Source organism: Rhinopithecus bieti, unplaced genomic scaffold, assembly GCF_001698545.2.
Source record: "Rhinopithecus bieti isolate Rb0 unplaced genomic scaffold, ASM169854v2 scaffold_35569, whole genome shotgun sequence".
NCBI lineage: Eukaryota > Metazoa > Chordata > Mammalia > Primates > Cercopithecidae > Rhinopithecus > Rhinopithecus bieti.
The window spans coordinates 278,067-302,052 of record NW_016815046.1 but is presented as its reverse complement, the minus strand read 5'-3'; the positions used below and the strand labels follow the sequence as shown (position 1 = coordinate 302,052).

At 40.0% G+C, this 23,986-nt stretch overlaps 1 protein-coding gene across 4 annotated transcripts in view; it reads left to right on the top strand.

Moving 5' to 3' along the window:
* Nucleotides 1–23,755, top strand: part of LRGUK (leucine rich repeats and guanylate kinase domain containing) — a 161,121-nt gene extending 137,366 nt beyond the window's left edge. For 2 of the 4 annotated variants that reach the window (XM_017852936.1, XM_017852935.1), the window contains 4 exons: nucleotides 9,166–9,254; nucleotides 10,574–10,699; nucleotides 19,858–20,006; nucleotides 22,996–23,336. In XM_017852936.1, the coding sequence (XP_017708425.1) occupies nucleotides 9,166–9,254; nucleotides 10,574–10,699; nucleotides 19,858–20,006; nucleotides 22,996–23,126 (495 nt within the window). In that variant the 3' untranslated portion in view covers nucleotides 23,127–23,336. Of the gene's footprint in view, nucleotides 1–9,165; nucleotides 9,255–10,573; nucleotides 10,700–19,857; nucleotides 20,007–22,995 lie in introns of those variants that run through there. The other 2 variants (XM_017852934.1, XM_017852937.1) reach the window with 2 other exon arrangements.
* The last annotated feature ends 231 nt before the right edge of the window (nucleotides 23,756–23,986 follow it).

Sequence of the window (23,986 nt, the reverse complement as noted above, 5' to 3'; positions counted from 1 at the left end):
ACTCCTGACCTCCTCCTGATCTACCCACCTCAGCCTCCCAAAGTGCTAGGATTACAGGCATGAGCCACCGCACCAGGCTCTTTATTTCCTATTCCTAAGGTCACTGGAGGTTTCCTCTAGAACCTAAATGACTTGTTTTTGTTAGGAAGAAATGCCCACAAATATTATTTTTTACTCTTCAATCTGAACAAAATCTGCTAAAATCACATGTCTTGATTGCTACTCCAATCATTTATAAATATAAAATTCTTTCTATAAATATGATCATAATTTAATATGAATTTAGATAATAAAATATCCAGTTTACTCATTTTCTCATTCCTTGCTTATACAATTCTTTGTTACTTTATTTCTTCTCTCTTCCTATCTTAAATGGTACTTACTTTTCTGAATGACTCCCAAAGCACATTAATTTGAATATCTCTAAGAGAATCTTAGAGAACTGTAAATGTAATTTTAATCAGCCTTACTTCTTAAACACTTAAACATTTTTCTTTGTAGGTTTGAGTATAAAAAAGTGCACAGCTCTTTTCTTACTGTTGCAAAAAATATATGACCAACTCTATCAGTGAGAGGTTTTTATTTTTGCAACACTCATGTGTAGGTTACAGATGTCTAAGTTCTTGTGTGTTACTTGTCAGATATCGTTATACTTCAGTCTCCCTCCCTGATGGTAACCCAATGCTCTTTGCATGGTTGGCTCCCTGGAAAGCATACATGAAGGCTGTGCTCACTTAGTTAAGGTTTCTTGCTCTGGATTTGCTATTGTGACTAGGTTTTGCCTTCTAGAAGAAGCTTGACTTTCTTTACCTCCATCATATCTGTTTCTTCAACCAGCTCCTTCAACACCTTTATCCCTGACACAGGCCAAGTCACTGAGAGCCAATTCTCCAGAAAGAAAAATTGCTGAATGACCAATTAATTGAGAGACAATTTAGCAAATATATGTGTATAGCAGACAAGGCCAGTACAATCCTGTAAGTACAAACTGTACGAAGGGGAAATGACAAAGTGGACCTGTGGTGACAAAGTATTAAGCACCATTTCCTTTCAATACTCTCAGGACCCAGGTCAGCTCAGGGAAGAGAGGCTGCTTGTCCAAGGATCATACAGCTTAGGAATGTCTATTTTGATTTCAGAAGAAAATGCCTTCTTCTACTCAGGAGCATTTTCAGTATTGATACATCAATGTGAATCTTTTTTTTTTTTTTTTTTTTGTGAGATGGAGTCTTGCTCTGTCACCCAGGCATCAATGTGAATCTCGAGAGAATACATTTGATATCCAGTATCTTTGGCCTCTGCTCTTTGTGTCTAATTTGAACTCAGGATCCTCATGGCTCTAAACAAAGCTTGTCCAATCCACAGCCTGCTGGCCACATGTGGTCGAGGACAGCTATGAATGCAGCCCAACACAAATTCATAAACTTTCTTAAAACATTATGAGATTTCTTTTGCAATGTATTTTTTTTTACTCTCTTTAGTTATTGTTAATGTTCGTGCATTTTATGTGTGGCCCAAGACAATTGTTCTTCTTTCAGTGTGGCCCAGGGAAGCCAAAAGATTGGACACCCCTGCTCGAAACTGTTCCATTTTCAATATGTCTTTTGTCATAAAAAAAGCTTCGGTTAGGTTCATAGGGGCACAGATCAGCATCTCAAACCTGTTCTCCTGCTCTTCATGAGGCCAATTCCCAATATCCCTTTTTCTAAGCATTATATGACCCTCAGATACCACAATCTACTGCAGTCTCTTAGCGATCTCACACACTGGTCTTCCTGAGATGAGATACTCTGCTTTGTTCAATGATGGTTTCCCAACATCTAGTGTGGTTGTCTGACCCCCTGCATGGTTTCAATAAATTTTGCTGAACCTATGAATGAGTAAAAGTGAATGGACGAAGGAATGATTTGTGATATACTAGAACCCTTCCTCCAAAGTTTTCCTTTGATTCCTTTCTTCATTGTTGTTTTCAACTGGTAGGTGGGCAGGGAATTGATTATAGAATGACTATCTTATTGTAACTCTAGTCCTCCTAAAATTAGCACCATGTTCCTTCTCATGATAAATTTGTTCTTCTAAGAATAGATTTATTGTCTGAGTCATTTAATTAAATTTTTGTTTCTCCCTCTGCTTCTCTTGTTCCTTTTCGGGCTCCTTTCTCTTTTTCTTTCCAATTTCTTGATATTGGAGTATCTCAGGGCTCAGTTCTTTGTCCTTCCCTTTCTTTCTTTTCCCTTCCCTTCTCTCCTTTTTCCTTTTCTTCCTTTCCCTTCCACTATTTCCCTATCTACACTCACTTCTTCCAAACCCGAAATACTGATTGTTGCCCTAAATCTTCATCTTATTTGATGCAAACTCTATATTTGCAGTTATCAGGCCAAAAACGTTGTACTCCTTTCTCTCCCAACCCAATATCCAATCTGTTAAAAACTTCCACTGGCCCTACCTTCAAATTATTCTGGAATCCAGAATCTGCCCACTGTCCTGGTCTATTCTTCCATTATTTGTCACCTAGATCACAGCAGCCACCTCTTAAGTGGTCTCTTTGGTTCTACCCCTGCCCCTATAGGCTATTTGCAAACACGGAAGACAGAATGATCAATTGCAAACCTAAGTCAGATCATGAGACCCTCTGCTCAAATACCTGCAATTGCTTCCATGTTGCTCAGTGTCTTTCAGTTTCCTGCAAAGTCCTGCATGATCTTGTTCCCTTGGTGTCTCTGATCTCATTCCTACTACTCCTCTTCCTACCTCAGCTCCACTGACACTGGCAAGTGATTGTACCTCTAACCCACCACCACGCCTGCCTTAGAGCCATTGCACTAACTGTTTCTTCTTTCCGGAACACTCTTTCCCCAGATAGCCACATGGCTGACTCCCTTTCCTCCTTCAACTATTAACTCACATTTTACCACCTCTGTGCTGTCTGCCCTGAAACCCTAATTTATACTGCAACCTGTATCCTCTACTCTGTGTCCTTCCTTGGCCGTCCCTAGCCCCTTTTCTCTGCTCTACTTTTTTTTTTTTGGAAAAGTCATATCACCCTCTAATGTATTAGGCTATTTGATTATCTATTATGCTTGTCATTGGTCTCCCCCTGTTAGACTATAAATCCTACAAAGGCAGAAATCATTGTTACTCCCTGATGTATCCATTATTTTGTACAATGGTAGGCACACAGTAGTGCTCAGGTAATACTTGTTGAATGAATGAAGGAATAGGGGGAAGTATAGTTTAGAGCACTGTCACTTGGGCAAGTCACATGTCTTCTCTGAGTCTTAGTTTTCTTATCTGTAGAGATAATAGTAATCAAGTTCTAGGTTAGTTGATATTAATTTCCTGGAATATATTAAGTGCTCAGTAAGTGTCAATATTATATTTTTATTTGCTAAATCAAGGCAATGCTAGAACAAATGTTATCTGCATAAAAGATATAACATTTTAGTAAGATATTAATAGGTAAGAAGCACAGTGATATTTTAATTCTTCCTCAAGTCCCAAACTTCTACCTCATATTTTAAGTTCCATGTTATCATAATACAATATATTTTCTTACCCTTTTTAAAATTATAAAATTAAAAAACAAGTAAAATAAATATATAGATTATTATAAGGCAAATCTCCTTGTCACCACTCCCCAAGTTGGGACATGGAATTTTTCCAGTCACTCTAGAAGCCCTCGCATGAGCCCCATCCTACACGCCCTCCCTCCAAAGGAAACCATCATTCTGACTCTATAGTAACCAATTCCTTATATTCCTTTTGGTTTTATTGCACAAGTGTGCATCCTTAGGTTCTAGTTTAGTCTTGTCTACTTTAAAATAAATAATATATATTTACAGTATCTTTTAATCTACAGGTTCTCCACCCAGCCTTTTCTTTTCTTTACAAGTTCCTGTTAAAGGACTCTGTTTAGACTGTAGCATCTCCCACACTTTGGGTTTTGCCAGTTGCATGCTTATGGTGCCATTCATCATGTTCTTCTGCCCCTGAATTTCCTGCAGTTGGCAGCTGGATCCAGAAGTTTGTTCAAACTCAGAATCTGTTCCTTTAGCAAGGCAGTAAATAGTGGTATTTATTTTTCATTAAAGGGCATATAACATCTGTTTTCTCTTTTGTGATGTTCTTCTAACAGAAGTTTCCTACACCCGTATGTGCCTATAGGGCCATACAGATATCTAGCTCTGAAAAGTAAAAACAAGCTTCTTTTCTGAACAGTTTATCAGGTACTGTTTTCTTTCAGTGACAGGAAGATTTTAACACTAAGAGGATTTGAAGGCAGAAATTCAAAAGAAGCTAGCAGAAGAAATTTCTTACACTTATTGTTATTATATTAGCTGTTGTTCAATACCTAGTTCAATTAATATGTTGAAGATTGAAAACTGATGATTTTGTAATTCTATCACTTCATTTTCTTTTATTAGCTGGAATAATACTATGAAGAGATGCTTCTTTCATCTCTCATCAGTTCTTATAAGATCAGCAGGCTAAATGCTTTTTTCTTTTTTTTTTTTTTTTTGAGACAGTCTCTCACTCTGTTGCCCAGGCTGGAGTGCAGTGGCACAATCTGGGCTCACTGCAACCTCCACCTCCCAGGTTCAAGTGATTTTCCTGCCTCAGCCTCCTGAGTAGCTGGGACTACAGGTGCCTGCCACCATGTCCGGCTAATTTTTGTATTTTTAGTAAAGATGGGGTTTTACCATATTGGCCAGGCTGGGCTCGAACTCCTGACCTTGTGTTTGCCCACCTCGGCCTCCCAAAGTGCTGGGATTACAGGTGTGAGCCACTATGCCCAGCTAATGCTTTTTTCAAGATAATGAATTGGCTCCCATTTATTCTCTGAAAGTGACCAATTAATTTTAAATTATCATTTATGGTCATTATGATCTTCATTTAAGCATATTTGAAGGATACCACCCACCATATTTTTTATCCTTATTGAAATTCATATTATCTTACCTTTGGCTAATGGAAGCCTGTTCAAGTTGACATCTGTGTCCTTTAACATGCCCTGTGGAGTCTTTCATAGCTGCCTTACTGTCTGTTATGACAAGATAATCCATGCTTTCTTGTACTTTCCCTATCCCAGACCTGGAATCAGTCTTTTCTTTGAGAAATCTTGGTTTCTTTAAGTGAGAAATGGTAGTGCAAGAACACATTGTTGTTACCAGGGATGTTCATTACTATTGAGGTGGTTGTCGTTTCTAGGTCTTTTAGGTGGAGAGATAGAATATTTCATGAATTCAGTTAATATTTCCTTTTCTTTTTTTTTTTGAGATGGAGTCTCACTCTATCGCCCAGGCTGGAGTGCAGTGGCGCGATCTAGGCTCACTGCAACCTCCGCCTCCTGGGTTTACGCCATTCTCCTGCCTCAGCCTCCCGAGTAGCTGGGACTACAGGCACCCGCCACCTCGCCCGGCTAGTTTTTTGTATTTTTTTAGTAGAGATGGTTTCGCCGTGTTCGCCAGGATGGTCTCGATCTCCTGACCTCATGATCTGCCCATCTCGGCCTCCCAAAGTGCTGGGATTACAGGCTTGAGCCACCGCGCCCGGCCTCAGTTAATATTTCCAATTAAAATTCAAGACTTTCAAGATTTTTACTTGTTTTTTTTAATTATGTATTTCTCTTTCTTCCACACTGAGAACCCTGATTCTGAAAGACACAGGAGATGATACAATCTCCCATTAAATTACTCCTTTGATTTATCCCACCTCACACACAGAACAGTCTCAGAATAACAATACTAATACCACCAGCACCCCTTATGAAAACCAAAAAATAGTTAAGAACATTTTTTACAAATGTTCTTCCCCCATTGTTTATGGATTCATAGCTACACTATCAAAGCATAGTCATTGAAGACTCTCCTTTTTAACTCTCATTTTACCTTCAAATTATTTTACCTTAGTTCTCAAGTATGTACATGCTTAATACTCATCATTAGACCATAGGTCAACACTGCTCTAGTTTTTTGTTGTCTAAGCTTATTCTTTACTAGCTACAAAAAGGATTATGGAAACAATATTTCCTGAGTTCTTGTATATGGATAACAGTGTGTGATACACTTATACTTTACACTGTAATTGTAGTTTTTATCATTACCCTGTTTCCTTGTTCTGTTTATTTTGTCAAGGAAGACTGTTGTTTGTGTGTTGAGCCTTCTTTATCTTAAATATTCATCATTTTCTCTTGAGTCCTTTTTTACCTCTATTCATTTCTTTTTTATTTAAAATTTTTTACTCTGCTCACATTCTATTTTTTTTTAACCATTGTTTGTTGTGTTTATTCACTCTTCTATTTCTTCTAGTTTAGTTTTTGTTTCTGGGGTGGTTTTTTCTCTATTTCTAATTCTTTCCTGAGTTCTGCCACCTAGTTCATGAGTTTTTAAAATTGTAATTTATCTGTTCCTGACGTTTTGTGTCATTTTCTTAATGTCTTTTAGTTTATTCTGAAATAGTAGATTGCAGATTCTTTTTTCTGGTTTTATATGAAAGCTTTCATTGTCAGAGTGTTACTCTCCTCCTTTTTCTCTCACAGTAACTTTGTGTGGGATTCCACTTGATACTTTCTTTTGCTCATTTTTATGTGAAATTAGTTTTCTCAGACTTTTGGAAGGGAGCACAATTCCTTCAAATAGCATCAAAATACATGGCAGCTTTCTTCCTGGGATTTCCTGGCTCTGTTCTCTGTCCCCACCCCGTTGGTCTAGACCTTCTCTTTCTTTTGTTTCTGTTGACTCCATTCTAATACATTTTTATTCCACTCCCATCACCTTCTCTGAGTGCGGAGCCTGTCTTAGCAGGGAGCCCCAGGTGGTCAGTTTCAAGAATTCACAGTTGGCCCAGCTCCTTTAGAAGTCCCTATGACTGCTTACACTCAAACACTACTGGAGTGGGAACGACCCCTTTTCTGTTTCAGCTGTGGTTCCCAGACTGTCCTGCTTTGCTTTTCAGTGAATATTTTTCAGCTGTCTTGGCATTCCCCTGTTTCCAGGTCTTTCAGTCACAATGCCGCTTCCTTCAGTTTCCTCCTGCGTCGACACGCCATGCAGGTGTTGTGGCTCTCCTCTGACTTTCTCCTGCATAGATACTGATACCATGCAGGTGTTGTGGTTATGAAAGCCCCACCTGCATTTTGGGGTTTGAGGAGATACTCTGTCACCTGGTTTTGCTGTATATTTTTTGACATGTTTTTGATTTTGCTATTTAGTTGCTATGTTTATTTTTATGTGGAATTCTAGAAGATCCAAAAAGTATGCTGCCACTACCACTGTCATCTTCTCAGTTATAATAAAATATATTACAATAAGGGAAAAAGTAAGGGCGGTATAAAGTGAAATCACAGTAGTAAATGGTGCACTACTGTAAAGTGATTCCCAGCAAAATAATGACAAATTCACGGGAGAGTGACTAACAACAAACACAAAAAATAAAGTAAATTCACAGCAGACTTGGTTAATATATAGTTATTTTATAGTAATGTCCAGTTTTTTAGATGTATTCATGGAATTATTTAAACCTGTAGTTTTTAAATGGTGAAATGTAAATCAGGCCTGTTCCTTTCTTCTCTCATTACATCCTCCCCCGACTTTCCCAACACAATTTTCTCTTCATCTTGTTTACATAGAAACACAGAGCTCAGGGAAAGAGTAAAATGATTTTGGTAATCAAATATGCACCTGGGAGTGTGTTCAATGAGCCCACGTTAGCGCTTATGTGTCATGGTCTCTAAGGAACAATTTCAAAGCTTGACCTAGACTTTTTCAAGCTAGAAACAGTGGACAGCAAATTCTAATCCAGGTTATAAAAAAATGGTAAACATTATTCACTCTTTAAATTATCCCTCCCAAATGTATACTGTTGTACATTAAAGTGGTTTATTGAGGTCCTGCTTTGTGCTAAAGTGTGTGTGCTGTGTGCAGGGATACAGCAGTGACAAAAGGGATGCTGACCTCTCTGGGATGTGACTTATTTCCAGAGATGTTAGGTGTGTCAGTCTTGGCATCACTCCAGATAAGTTATTGTGTTGCAAAAATGTTTTTACAATCACATCAACTTAATTCTTAAAAATTGATTTTAAAAAACTTCCCCTAAAGACATGCAAACAAACAATTGGAACTATGCTAGCCCCCAAGGCTAAGACAGGCGATTAATCTGAGTTGTGGTTTCACCACCTTTAAGTATTGGCTATCCTTCCCTTGCATGCTTGTTTGCTGTTATTTCCTGTGAAATTTTAAGTGAATGCCAATTTGTAGGGGAGCCTAGTAATGACATAAAAATCAAAACAGCAAGGCTTATTTCAGATTAAGTTACTGGAAGCAAAGATTAATGTATTTTAAATGTACTTGCTGTTTAAATAAATACCATTATAAATCCTCTTGTAAACTTTTATGTAAAACAAATAATCACTTGTTAATATATCTTTTCTGTAAGTTAAGAACTTTATGTATTAGGTTTGCTTTAAGGGAGGAAACCCAGTACCTGAACAGTTGCTAAATAGGTCATACTCCATCAGGCGATCTTTGTATCAATATATCCTCTGTTATTTATAAAAAAACATGTGCTATCTGGGTTTTATTTCCTCCTTTTTTGTTGCCTTTTGCCACCAGACCATAAACCTTTTGATTGTAGAGACTATCTTTTATGTATCTGTATCCCCATTAAATGCTTACTAAACAGTGATAGTGATATTTGTGAAATAATGACAGAAAGACCCCTCCCCCCACCCCATCAATTTTTCCTATTTCAGGATCATAATTAAACTTTGGTGGCTATGTTCATTCACTCAGTTAGCTATTGTATGTGCTGAGATCTGAGAAGACTAAAAAGACCATAATAGTCTGTACCTTTGAGAAGTTTATAACTCATTAGAAAGATAAAAATGCACACATAAAATGTGAATAAAATTGCCATATTATTATTTAGATGCCAAATAGAGTTTATATATTATATTACAGTCTTTATAAAAGATTTTGGTTTTATTTATAAAGTTTGTTCTTTTATTTTTCCTAAGTGAATACCAATTGTTTTTTATGCCTGTCTTTTTCTCCCTATTTCTTTCCACATATTGGTCAATCTCTAGTACAAAAGAGAATTATTATAGATGTTTTAATCATCTGACATTCTTAACATCAATATAATTCTCTAATGATATTTCTTACCTAGGAAAGAGATTCTATACACAGACAGCATGAGGCAGCCCGGCAAGCTCTAATGGGAAGGATACGCCCTGATCACACACTCCTATTTCAAAGGTAGCAATTTATCACATGAGCAACTTCAGATTGATTTCCTAGTGTCCAAATATATCAAATGAATCCTAAATCATGAACATAAACAGAAACCTCTGTCCTAAAATGGACCCAGTGATTCAGCAGTACACCCAGTTCTAGAAGTTGTATTTCCTTTTCATTTGTATACATTATTAAAAGGCACAATATGCTCATAGCTACTAGAAACTGATGATTTTTTGAAGATTGCAAATAATATTTCTTTGCAAGAAGAAGACGGGTGATTAATCTGGAGTTGTGGCTCCACCACCTTTAACTACCATCTATCCTTTCCCTTGCATGCTTGTTTCGGTTCTTTTTATTGTTTGTAATTTTAAGTTATCTATTGAGAATCTTTAATCAATATAAATACACTTTTGTTCACTTGTTTGCTGCCATGTCAAAACAGAGTGATTAATTTTCTTGACGTTGGTAGGCTATCGTTGGATAGTCGGATTCAAAACACAGGCTGTGTGCTATATGCAAATTCGTATGGGGGGTTTGCGAGGGTGGTGGCCAGGAATGAGACACTGTCTCCCAGAGCAGCTGAAGCTGGGCCTAGGTGATCACTGCCCAGCGGAATGCCAGGCCTGTTCGAACAGCCTGGACAGAGAAACTATACAATTTTAAATATGAGTTCCAAATGGGTCGTCACAAAGGCAGATAGATGCTTTGAATTTGCCTGCATTTATATGCAACTGGGCTGCTTTTCACATAGCAACTCCAGCAAGTCTCTGAAGAACAGCAGGGTTTATTCACGAAAAATGGCTAATGATTCTTTTTCTTTCAAGTCAGTCTGAGGGAACAGACTTGCATACAGCACATATGAGTAAATGAAAAGGATATTTTATACTAGAGTTTAGTTGAACGTATAATGGTAGAATTTTAGAAATATTTTACTTGGATACCATTTCAAAGCATTAGATTATAAATAAAGTTGGAAAACACCTATTTTTAACTTTTGTAGCAGTTGATATATTGCCAACCGTTGCATAACAAATGGACTAGGATTTATAATAGAGTACATATGAATCTCCAGGAAGATAATTTGCCTATATTAGTACTTTAATGGCTATGGAATATTCACAGCAATGAATATTTACTTAACCTTCAAATTAGAATGTAATGATGCCAATGACTTAGACAAGCTCTGATGTGAATGTTTCTGAGTGAACACATTACATTATTCCACATAGATCTCATTCGCATTTGCATTTATCTGGGATATTTAGGTATACATGTGTGTACACTTGGAATCATTACAAAATCCTCTGGGTTTTTTTTTTTTTAATTTCCGATTCCAGGGGTCCAGTACCAGTACCTCTCACCAGTGGTCTACACTATTATACAACTTTAGAAGGACTACGGAAAAGTTTTGATCTTTGTGAAGACTATTTTAAACCTCCATTTGGACCATATCCTGAAAAGAGGTGAGTTGAGGTGTTTCGTTGGATGGAATTGGTTATTTTCTGCTGGTTAGTTAAAATCATGGTACTCATCTCTAGGCTTCAGAGAAATCCTAAAACTGGGAAGCAGGGTCCTAACTCCCGCTGTAGAATTTGAAGGGAGCAGACCCTGCCCCTCTATGGAGGGCCCAGACATATAACCTAGGTTCATACCATTGGAAGCTTTTATCTGGGACTTTGAATCTTGAGGGAGTGATACAAAGACACGGGCAGTTAGAGGTTATTCAAGTCACCAGTAGCAGAAGAACCGAGATTTCAGAGGAAGAGCACAGACATCCATTGTGGTAAGGCAGGCAATGATGTTCTGCTGATCTCTTCCTGTACTGTGATTCGGCTGTGTTCTTGGCTCCAAGCTTACCTTTGTTCCTGCCTCATTTTAAAGCCTGATTCTCTAGTTTCCATTAATTTCATAAAGTACCCCTATAGCCTTCCAATAATTCCCTTTTTAATATTCATCTTGGCCAAAGAGTGTCTGTATTTGCAACCAACCATTTTGATTAGTATGACGCTGTATTTCAAAATGCTTACCAATGGAAGTCCAATATATAAAAGGCCATTTCAGGGTCTCAGTGTTCAATATGTCACAGTGCGGCTCGAAAGCTGAACATGTTTTTAGGCTGAGGGCCCCATACAGACCACAACAGAGCCTCCATCGCTGATTGTAGTGCTGTGCTTTTGCGAACATTCTGCTACATTTTGTGTCTCCTTCAGATGCTCCTGCCACTGCAACTGACCAACTCGCTGTAGGTCTTGAAAACAAATTTACACAAAGATCTGGCTGGTTGGGTCAATTGCCGTCTACTACGGGGTGCCCCTCTTGGGTAGAGATCTCTAGCCAGGGCCCTCATAGGTTGCTGGCTGGTCTATAGATTGGCTGTCCCTATGCCAGGCACCTATCCTTTAGCCAGTATTCTGTGGTCAGACCAGTGGCAGAGAACCAAGTGGAAAAGTCTTCAGCAGGGGTCTGCGGGTAGGGCAGTCTCTCTGGAGCATCCAAACGCATGGCAATGTAATGGACATACAATGTGACTGGAAGAAAGCTCACCAAAATGTTAACAGTGGCTATTTCTCTAGAATTACCAGTCATTTTATTTTTCTTCTTTATCCTTTTTTTCCTATAATACCTAAATTATTTGCACAGGGATATATATTTTATTTCTACATCCTAAAAAACTACTAAAAATCCCTAAGAATTTAATGAAATATTCAATAAATGAGAAAGTAAAATATTTACACTAAAATATTATGTTGTTATCTTCTAGTGAATAGATTATGGCCAATTTTGTTCTTTTGTTCACTCCCCATATTTTCAACAATGAACATTTTATAATTTTGAGGCATTAGTATTTCTTTACAAAGTTATTTCAGAAGTCTGTCACAGCAAAGGGATATTTTATGAGGGTCATATATCATAATGAGAATGAAAACTTTTTAAATGAGCAATGCTTTCCTTTATTTCTGAGTTTTATTGTTCTGACACTTGGGGTTTCCTTTCATACATGTGATGATGAAAAATAGCTGTCCCCTCTCAGTGGTCCCCTCTCAGTGGTCCCCTCTCAGTGGTCCCCTCTCAGTCTGCACATTTCTCTAGAGATGAGAGACCCTAGCATCATCATTCATTAGATTTCTGTAACCATGTTGAAACTGTGATCTCTGAGGATTTGTTTGAGCTCTGAATTGTTAGTACAGTGAGGTAGGCAGATGGGAATACAGCAAAAAAGAGAAAACAAAGTGGCCTAATGGGCTGCAGTAGGTTTACGCATCATCTCTTCCTGTGGTAAAAGGGGTCAGGCCTGTGGCTCAAGTCTGACACTTCACCTGTGGTCATGCATGTGTCTTTTAACTCCACCACTTACTTTCTTCTGACTTTCAATGAGTATTCATTTAATACTTTGATGCAAAGGAAAAATAATTGTTGAAAGACAGAACTTGCTCTGTGATGACTTTTTTGGTGTGTGTCTTAAATGCAGACATATTCCTTCCCAAAACGTATGTGTTATGGTTTGAGCTGTCCCCCCATACCCCCAATTTCATATGTTGGAGTCCTGACCCCCCAGGATCTCAGAATGTGACCTTATTTGGAAATAGGGTCACTGCAGATGTAATTTGTTAAGATGAGGTCATATTGGAGTAGGGTGGGCTCCTAAGCCAATAGGGCTGTCCTTGTGAAAAGCAGAAATTTGGACACAGACACATGCATAGGGAGAATACCTTGTGATGAAGACTCAGATTGGGGTGATGGGCAGAAGCCAAGGAGCACCAAAGCTTGCCAGCAAACCACCAGAAGTGATGAGAGAGGACTGGAACAATTCTCCCTCACAGACCCTGGAAGGAATCCACCCTGCTGACACCTTGATTTTGGACTTTAGGCTTCCATAACTGTGAGACAATCAATTTCCATTGTTTAAGCCACTCAGTTCATGGTACCTTGTTATGGCAGCCGGCGCAAACTAATACAACCTGTATTAAAATCCAGTGAAATTTTCTTGTCAATTCTTTCTGTGTTTCCTTTAACATGCTACATGGTTATATGCTATGTATGTATTTAATTTATGTTATAAATATAACCTACTATTGTATGCACTATATCTTTATCATTTTGGGTTACTGCATTTTTCACTAAAAGGTGGAAGAACATCTTTATGCATCTATCATTTGATAAAAAGCTCTATCCCATAAAACATAAATGCATCTACTGCTGTATTTAGGGGAAGAGACTCAGTCTAGGAATAAATCTAAAGAGAAGATCCCATGCGTAGGTTAATAATGACACTTTCCCAATGCAGGAAATAGAGGAGAGATTTGTCCGGTGACTGGAAGAGCCAGACGTTGGCAATATTGGTCTCAGTTTACTCTTCTCTAGAAAGTGCTTCTTGGGCAAGCTCAATTACCCTAGGTGGGAGCAAGAGATTGGGAAACAAGGTCTCCTAGGAGACTTTGCTCTATCTAAAGGGGGCCTAGGCCTGGTGTGGTGGCTCACACCTCTAATCCCAGTGCTTTGAGAAGCCAAGGTGGAAGGATTGGATCATTTGAGCCCAGGAGTTCAAGCCCAGCCACAGCAACATAGTGAGACCCTGTTTCTACAAAAAAAAAAAAAAAAAAAATTACCTGGGCATGGTGGTGTATGCCTGTAGTCTCAGCTACTCAGGAGGCTGGGGTGGGAGGATGGCTTGAGCACAAGAGGTCAAAGCTGTAGTGAGCCGTGATTGCACCATTGCATTCCAGCCTGGATGACAGCCCCAGTCTCAAATAGATCATTAAATTAAATTAAATTAAATTAAATTAAATTAAATTAAAGGGACCTAACATTCTGGTGTAGAATTCCAAAAGCTGTTGTCCAACAAAGAGAAGACAGTCCCAAGAACTCAGCCCAAGATGGTAAGATGGACCTCCTCCTTTGAGCAAGCAATTAGACTTCTCTGCCACTTGATAACAAGTAACTGACACTTCTAAGCAGAACCCTTAGGGTGCAGGGAGAATGCCCCATCACAGAACACCTCTGTCTGGGAACGTTGGTGCCATGTAGCCCTAGCTGTAGTTGACAGACATCTGAGGTCCGAGTAGTAGGCAGGTATCTATGCCCAGCAGCATGTGGGCTTTCCAGGAGAGCTGGGTTTGGATTCCCAAGTGCACCAGTGCTGTGGCCTCTGCTTGCCATTCAAACATGATACAGACAAAGTGAGTGGCGCGCATTAGCTGTGTCACCCTCAGTATGCCTATGCCACCCCACTCCCTTACCTCCCGGCTCAAGGACAGGCCCAGATGATAGCTAATTGCACTATGTTTTTCAATACTAGAGCCCTGAACTCCTAGGGGCATTTCATTAAGACTGGCTTCTACCCTTTTAATCTCTGCCACAGTCATAATATCATCCTAGTAAATGTAGATGCCTTCATTTAAATGGCAGGCTTTACCTTGTATAGACCCAATTGCATCAGCCTTTCCTGTTGCCAGGTATGAATCTAAGTGAAATGTGGAGTGTGAACAAGTGGAGGTCAACTTGAACTTGATCCTAGAAATGTACTTCTTTGCTGGGATAGGGATCATAATATTGGAACTACAGAAAAGAAAGTATAATCATAGCCACCTACTAGGTTCTGCAGCAAAAAATTACCTATTAATTTTCAACATTTTAATCAACCTTTGGCCAAATCATGAAAAGACAGAATTATGAATACAAAGCGTAACATAATCAACATTGACAGTGAAAAGCAGACCTGTAATGACAAAGTTTAGGAGGTAGAGGTGGAGGGTCAATTTTATTATCTGTTGTTAATGAAAGAAGAAATGGAGTTTTAAAATATGATATATGAAGATACAGATCTGACAGATGGAAGAACTGAGAATAGTGATAGAACTATGTAGGGGGAGTGTTATAAAGTGAGTTAAGTTCTTCCGTATCATAGCAGAAATCGTATCTATTAAAAGATATATTTAAAATTGATGTCAGGGTTGGGTGGTGTGGCTCACGCCTGTAATCCAAGCATTTTGGGAGGCCAAGATAGGCAAATCACTTGAGGTCAGGAATTCAAGACCAGCCTGGACAACATGGCAAAAACCCATCTCTACTAAAAATAAAAACGAGCCAGATGTGGTGGTGCATATCTGTAGTCCCAGTTACTGAGGGGGCTGAGGCAGGAGAATCAGTGAAAACCAGGAGGCAGAGGTTGCAGTGAGCCAGGATGGCGCCACTGCACTCCAGCCTGGGTGACAGACAGAGCCTCTCTGTATAATTTGACTTAATTTTAACTATATATAGAGAGCAGGTTGATTAAAATGTTAAAGAGAAGTTTTTGGAGAGATGAGAAAAAGTTTGTCTAGGTCCAAATCAAATTTAAAAGAAAAACAGCAAGCTTTATACAATACAACAAAAGGGTTAATATTCAATATGTAAAGAGTTCAGACAAATTGGTAAGAAAAACAGTATGGTCCTCAACAGATAAATGAGGAAAAGACATACACAGGTCACAAAAGGAGTATGGGGAGGAGCTAATGAATAAATGTAAAAAATAATGTTTAATCTTGCTTGTGATTAGAAAGCAATTTTAAATAATATGCCACTTTTTGCTTGTTTAATTAGCATAACTGATTTTTTTAAAATTATTTTTTAAATGGTGCAAAGAGAAAGATACTGCTGGAGAGCCCAGATTTCTTTGGGAGATAAAATTTCACAATCTTTTGGGGGGCAATTAGGAAGTTTATAGCAAAATCCTAAATAATATATTTACTATTGACCTAGTTATCCTGCTTCTGGGAATTGATGCTGTCTTAGACCGTTCAGGCTGCTATAATAAAATACCAGAGACTGCGTAGCTGATAGACAACAGACATTTATTTCTCCCAGTTCTGGAAGCTGGAAGTTTAAGATCAAGGTGCTGGCGGATTCAGTGTCTGGTCAGGGCCCACTTTCTGGTTTCCAGATGCCATCTTGTGGCATTGTGTAGATGTGTCCTCTACACAATGGAAGGGGTGAGGGAGCTCTCTGGAGTTTTAAATAAGGGCACTAATCCCACCATGAGGGCCCCACCCTCATGACCTAAGCACCTCCTGAAGGCCCCGCCTCCTAATATCATCACTTTGGGGACGAGAATTTCAACATAGGAATTTGTGGGGATGCAAACATTCAGACCCTAGCAGATACTACTAAATTAACATGTGGAACATCATCATATACAAAGATATTCATTATGACAGAAAAAATTAGAAAGAACCTGAAAGTCCAAAAATAAGAGAATGATCAAATAAAGCATGAAGTGTATACTTGATGGGCTGTTATGCAGCGGTTAAAGATCAGGGTTCAGAAAACTGTTGATAACTTAAAATTCACTGAAATTCACTGAAAATGTGCACAATTACATAAAACAAAAAGAGCCAAACTGTAAGAGTGGCTTTCTATGTCTGATTTTCCTTTTTCCTTCTAGTTTTCTGTATTTTCTAAATTGTCTATAATGCATATGATTTAGTTTTATAATGAGAAGCAATTAGTGAACTTTGTTTTTAGGAAATTAATACAGTGGATAAAGATAAGTCAATCCAAAACAACTGAAGTATGAATGTATATGGGATATGAGAAGCAGAGTTACAAAGCTAGTGGATCTTGTGTAACACTCAACCACATGCCAGTTTCTGTTCTGGGAATGTGACATATGTTATCTCAACACACATACACACGCACACACACACACACTAATTTATAACTACTACCCGGCGAGAAAAAAATGCCATCATTTTCCTCATTTTAAAAATGTGACAACTGAGGCAAGTTAATTAGTCGGTAAAAGGACTTGAAGCTATCAAGTCTCAGAGCTGAGGTCTGAACCAAAGCCAAAAGGCTCGAATCTTTGTGCTAAGCCACTTGGCTACACTGTTTACAAGGCTTAGAACTTAACTGAAGGAAGAACACATGTATAGAGAAACACCAATGACACAGGCACGTCTGTGATGAATGAAAGACAATTAGTTTAGACATCTTTTTTGTCTTTCATTATTTTCTACCAGAGGTTTCTTTTTTCTCCCCAAACTACCTCTTATTTGCTAAAGCCCCCCAAAATATGCCAGCATCTCCAACAGAGAATTCACATTCTCTGTGGCTTTCTAAAGAAAATTATTAAACTTTTAAAATCGGAGGGCCCCATATTTGCATTTCAACTCTATGTCTGAGGGGTTCGCCTACATTTTTTCCTTTTTTTTTTTTTTTTTTGACACTTGCTGTTAACTAGAAATCTTTCTGTGTGTGCATGGGGGATGAGGGGATCTTTTTATCTGGTCTCAGCATGATTCCTTGCCAAGGTCCTACCAATGGCTGAGGGCACCCAGTGATGAGACAGCTGGGGAGGTCAAGAGCATAGTCTATAAATACTTCAGTCAGCCACCATCTGGTCCTGGAGTCATTGGCTGGTGAGATCCAGAAACATGGACAGGAACAAGCCCCCTGTGGCCTGTGTCAGAAGAGACACATGTCACTTGGGTTATGGCGCCCTCTTCCCAAGCCCTAGTGGTATAAAACTCCAGGCCTCATGCTTTCCCGCTCCTGCCTTTTCAGTAGTTGAATTATCCTATTCCAATCCCCAAACCCTCTCTTTAAAAAGTCTACTTCTGGCCGGGAGCGGTGGTACATGCCTGTAATTCCAGCACTTTGGGAGGCTAAGGCAGGTGGATCACCTGACGTCCGGAGTTCGAGAGCAGCCTGACCAACATGGAGAAACCCCATCTCTACTAAAAATACAAAATTAGCCAGGCGTGGTGGTGCATGCCTGTAATCCCAGCTACTTGGGAGGCTGAGGCAGGAGAATCACTTGAAACAGGGAGGCGGAGGTTGCAGTGAACTGAGATTGCACCATTGCACTCCAGCCTGGGCAACAAGAGCAAAACTCTGTCTCAAAAAAAAAAAAAAAAAGTCTACTCCTTACCTTTTTCCAATTAGTTTTCCAAGCCAGCATCTTTCTATCATTCCTGAAGTTTACTTTGACTGAAGCATTCCAGAACCATTAAGTTGGAGAAGAGAAGTCTCCCAGTGAGGCCCTTCAGATGTCACAATGGTTCCTCTGCTGAGAGCATTCTCCTTCCTCCCCTCCAGTTTCAACCTCCACCCCACCTCCCCTCTTTTCTAGCTAATGGATCCCACATGTCTTAACTAAAATGGCGCTTCCTCAAGGAAAGCTGTCCTGGAGTGCCTAATATATCATCTTATAGCATCTGCATTTTCCTTCATATCTCAGTTTCTGTAAAGTACGTGTGTGATTAGATACACCTCCCAGTCTGTAAGCTGGACAGGGCAGGTCCAGATCTCATGTTCACTGCTATATCCCCTGAACCTCCTCAGTGTTAGAATTGTGAATGAGACTTGATAAGTGAGTGACAGAAAAGGGTTAAGAGTGTAAACAATCTTTGGGGTCCCAAGGTGGGAGATGGGGACTGCACTGGTCAGGGAGAGGGGAGAGGATAGTGTCCACCTTTCTGTCAGGTGGAATCAAAGCTGTCCCCCTTGCTGAGTCAGGGACTACTAATGGCATGACTTCAATGTTTAGTGAGGAAATTTCACTCAGCGAATTTCTCCTGCCTTCTTGCTGAGGCCCGAAATCTGCCATGAGAGTTGCATTCTTTTAAGACTTTGGCCCTTGTTAAAAGGCAGGATTTATCCAAAACGTAATGGCTTAAATATCAACCATTTTCTTGTGATCAATTTCAGATTCTCCAATGAGAGCAAATATGGTGGGGATGAGGCACAGTGCGTAGAAGTGCCTGTAAACAAGGTTCAGCTGCTTGCCAGGGCTTTGCAGGATGAGCTCCCCTGGTAGAGCTGCCTCCCTGCAAGGGAGAGAAGAAACAGGTGAATCCCAAAGGAGAGGAACCTGGCAGTAGGAAGTGTTTTGGCTCAGAAGCAGGGATTTCAGGCACCCAATTATACCTGAATATTATCCTAAAAGTGGAAATGAGTGTGGGGCATAGTGGCTCACACTTGTAATCCCAGTACTTTGGGAGGCCAAGGCTGGTGGATCACCTGAGATCAGAAGTTCGAGACCAGCCTGGCCAACATGGCGAAACCCCGTCTCTACTAAAAATACAAGAATTAGCCAGCAATGGTGCATGCCTGTGGTCCCAGCTACTCGGGAGGCCGAGGCAGGAGAATCACTTGAGCCCAGGAGGTGGACGTTGCAGTCAGCCCAGATTGTGCCACTGCCCTCCAGTCTGGGCAACAGAGTAAGACTCTCCAAAAAAAAAAAAAAAAAGGAAAGGAAATCACAGTCCCCAAAACCTATGCCCAGTGTGAGGCCACCTAATATGGTTTTGTTTCTCTATCCTTGATATAGCACTGATTCTAAAATCCTGGAGATGAGGATCTGTGCCTTACTCATCTTGTTTTATACTCCAGCACCTATCATGATGTCTTGCCCTTAGTAGATACTCCCATGTCTTGTATAATGGATGGGACATTTATGCTAATGTGTACAGTACCTAATATACTTTAAGATATGTCAGCTGCTATGTAGCACCTGCTATAGACACTGTTGAAAACTAGCTCAACACAAGGTAACCCAGTGAAGTCATAGTCATAGATCGTGTGGCCATTAGTAGTGCATAGTTTACATCTCAAAAAGATCTTTGATTTTTCATTATTTCAGTGGGAAGGATTCCTCGGTTTCCATGAAATGTTCATGGCTTCGGTTCTGTCCGTGGTCAAAAGAATTGCCTTTCCAGCCTCCAGAGGGGAGCATTTCTTCACACCTAGGATCAGGAGCCAGTGACAGTGAGACCGAAGAGACCCTGAAAGGTATGAGTTAGGGCAGGCGCCGTGACTCACCCCTGTAATCCCAGCATTTTGGGAGGCCAAGGCAGGTGGATCTCCTGACGTCAGGAATTCGAGACCAGCCTGGCCAAAATGGTGAAACCCCGTCTCTACTAAAAGTACAAAAAATTAGCCAGGCATAGTGATGGGCACCTGTAATCCCAGCTACTCGGGAGGCTGAGGCAAGTGAATTGCTTGAACCCAGGAGGTGGAGGCGGAGGTTGCAGTGAGCTGAGATCGCACTACTGCACTCCTGGGCAACAAGAGCAAAACTCTGTCTCGAAAAAAAAAAAAAAAAAGGAAGAAAAGAAGGTATGAGTTGTTTCACATATGGTACTATAAATATGTCTGTATTATATTTATATATGTTTCCCACTGTCTTTTTATTGATCCTGATTTTTGAAAGTTAAATGAGATAATTGAGTCAGAATCTCCCTCTAAGGTAGAGTGTTATCTTGTTGCCCACTGTTGAGAAAGGTGGGGAATCCACCCACGGTCACTTAGCTACTTTGAGTAGAAGCTGCTGCACTGTCCACCTGGCCACATTATCTGCACGGGTCTGGGGCAGGGACCACATGCTCTTTGGAAGAGGTTTTGGTGAGGTAGACTCCATTCAGTGAAGGGGAGGAAAGCTTGGAGGCTTTGCGTTGCAGTCCAGTCTTCACTGTGGCGGTTTGGCAGAATTCTGATGACTTAGGCTCGAAGGATCTGGCCCAGCCCCTCTTCACCTCCCTTTTGCTCCTAGATCCCAAACACACATGTGAATGTGCATGTCCAGACAGAGGCAGAAGGGACATTGTATTTTTCTCTCTGGGCTCAGCGGCAGTGTTCAATAATAACACTGAGTAAAGACCTTGAACAGGAGGTGAAAATGGGAATGGAGAGAATAATCTGGGTGTCAATAGCAAAGGTGGGGCTCTGTGAGTAGCTGATAGAGGAAGGAAGTGAACGGGGAGAGCTCTCTAACATTAGCCTTGGTGAGGTAGCTGTTTTCTCAAATGCCCAATTTTCAACAAAAGAACAAAGGCATACAAAGAAACAGAAAAGTGTGGCCATAGTTTATTGACCCCTGCCTAAATAAAAGGGAAATGAAGTTACTTTCAAGTAAATTTTATTTGCAGACCCCTTCAACACTCATCATTCACGACAGTATTTTATAAATGCACAACAATTTCTTTAATAAACTGAAATTTGCTAAGATTTAAAGTCAAATGTGGTTGGACGCAGTGGCTTATGTCTGTAATCCCAGCATTTTGGGAGACTGAGGTGGGCAGATCACTTGAGGTCAGGCATTCGAGACCAGCCTGGACAACACGGTGAAACCCTGTCTCTACTAAAAATACAAAAAGTAGCTGGGTGTGGTGGCGTGCACCTGTAATTCCAGCTACTCAGGAGGCTGAGGCAGGAGAATCACTTGAACCCGGTAGGTGGTGGTTGTAGTGAGCCGAGATTGTGCCACTGCACTCCAGGCTGGGTGCCAAAGTGAGACTGTCTCAAAAATAAATAAAAATTCAAATGTACTGGTTTGTAAACCTTTATTCCTATTTTTTTAATGGCAATATTATTTGTCTCCAGCACTGTTCTCACTGTGGATGAATTATCTAAGCCTGGATACTCTAAAACTGCTTCCATAAGCAATTCCAGCACCCTGAGATACAATTTAGCTGCTTCTAGGACTTGAATGGATTGAAAAAGGAGGCCTACTCCTCTACCGTCTGCTTTCTTCTCAACATGTTTGCTCTGCTCTTTCCTGTTTAAAAAATATCCCCACGGATAAAAACAAAAACCAGCAAACAGGGAAGGGCTGGACACAGTGGCTCACACCTGTAATCTCAGCACTTTGGGAGGCCAAGGCGGGAGGATCACCTGAGGTCAGGAGTTCGAGACTAGCCTAGCCAACATGGTGAAACCCCATCTCTACCAAAAATACAAAAATTAACCAGGCGTGGTGGTGGCACATGCCTGTAATCCCAGCCACTCAGGAGGCTGAGGCATGAGAATCATTTGAACCTGGGAGGTGGAGGTTGCAGTGAGCTGAGATCGCACCACTGCACTCCAGCCTGGGTGACAGAGCGAGACCTGGTCTCAAAAAAAATAAAAAAATTTTTAAAAAGGAGGAGTTTTTTTCATTTCTTTTGCTGATAACAATATCCTCTCAAACAATGTCTTATTTTTTCTTTGAATATATCCTAAAAAGGTCAATGTTCCCTTTGACTTTTCATTGCTTTGGTTTGGCCAATAGATCCAGTCTTCAAAATCTTATCCGCCATTTCCATTTCTCTCACTCTCTATAGAATCCTCTGCTTTACTTTCTCAATCCCTGCTACTCTGCTTTCTTACCAGTGAGAATTCTGCTTCTGCTATGGCCACCATGCCTCTACCTTTCTTCTCTATCTTCTAAACTCCTCCTGCTTCCCACAGTCCCTGGAGAAACCGAGATCCAGATGTCTTCCTGCTTGGTGAGCAGGCCAATCTTTAGAGGGCATTAAATGAAGCTTCTGTAGGAAGAACTTCACTTCACTGTGCGTGCGTGTGTGTGTGTGTGCATGTGTACAATTGTGAAAGAGTACCTAGTGGAGCATTGTTACAGAGGGCATGAGCAAGTGGAAGAATCTCTAATGGCTGCACACTGTAGCATCCTGCGGTCATTGGGCAAGTTGATACAACCTAAGGCTTGTTTAGCCATGTACATGCTATAGTCTGACCTCATCCACTATTGTTCTTCCTTGAATGTCATTTCTTTCTCTCTTTTTTTTTTGGCCTCAAGTGATCCACTCACCTTGGCCTCCCAAAGTACTGCGATTACAGGTGTGAGCCACTGCACCTGGCCTCATTTATTTCTTATAGTTTGTCATGAATGAATTCTAGAATTCATAGAACTAGAATTGTTCTGGTGCTTTTATCATGCAACACTTACTTTCTTTGTACCAAGAAACCAAGGGATTAACTATCATTTTTTCTGAATGTTTTATAGCACTGCCTATACAATCATTTTCACGTGAAAAAGAGTCTCACCAACACAGAAAACACTCGGTCCCAGTCATCAGTCGCCCAGGTTCCAACGTCAAACCCACCCTCCCTCCAATCCCTCAGGGCCGCAGGTAGACCAGCACTTGATGTCTGATCCTAACATGGAAAACTTGCTCTGCTGATGTCGAATTCCTTGCCTTACCTGGCCATGGATCCAGCTGTTTTTCACTCAACCTATTACCCACAGAAGAATGTTCTATCTGCCTTAATTCTCTCAATCAGTTTCTTTTGTGATTCTTTGGCTGGTGTCTTGAGTTTTTTTAATTAAAAAAATTGTTTCTTAAATAATTTTAAAGATGTGAGTTTTTTTTTTTTTTTTTTTAGAATGTGAGTTATTCTTAGCTTTTAAAATATCGTTTCTTTTTTTTCTATAGCTATAAATAAATTTTTTCCAGCTGCTACCTGCTCGGAAATATCAGATGGGAAAATCTCCCAAGATCTCTGGCACTGTGATATACAGAGTGGCTTTCTGATATACCCAACTGGGATCGTGCTCTTAAAATTTCAATATGTCCATTTACAACATTCCTGTATGCTCTAGAGGACTGATTTATTTTGTTCTGATTATGAAAGGACTGCAGAGTTCCATTTAACTTGTAGCCAACATGATAGCGACTGCATCTCTCATAAGGAATTAATGTAATTTTCGGGGGTTCTTGACTTGCTTTAGCAACACGAAACAATAAAGAGTAACAGTTGATTCTTTTACTTCACCCTTCTTTGACTCTGATTATGGACTACTTGTGATTAGATATACTTTTAGACAACTTTCATCATCTTTGTGGTTTCACTTCTTGTCTTAAAAAGAAACACCTCCATTGAGCAGTTATAGACAAGGCTGGTATTCAGCTAGTATGTGCCAGTAAGGCTATCCTGATTGTTAAAACTTTGAGATATATTCCTTTGTACTGGTAAATGGTCTCTTTGAGTACTCT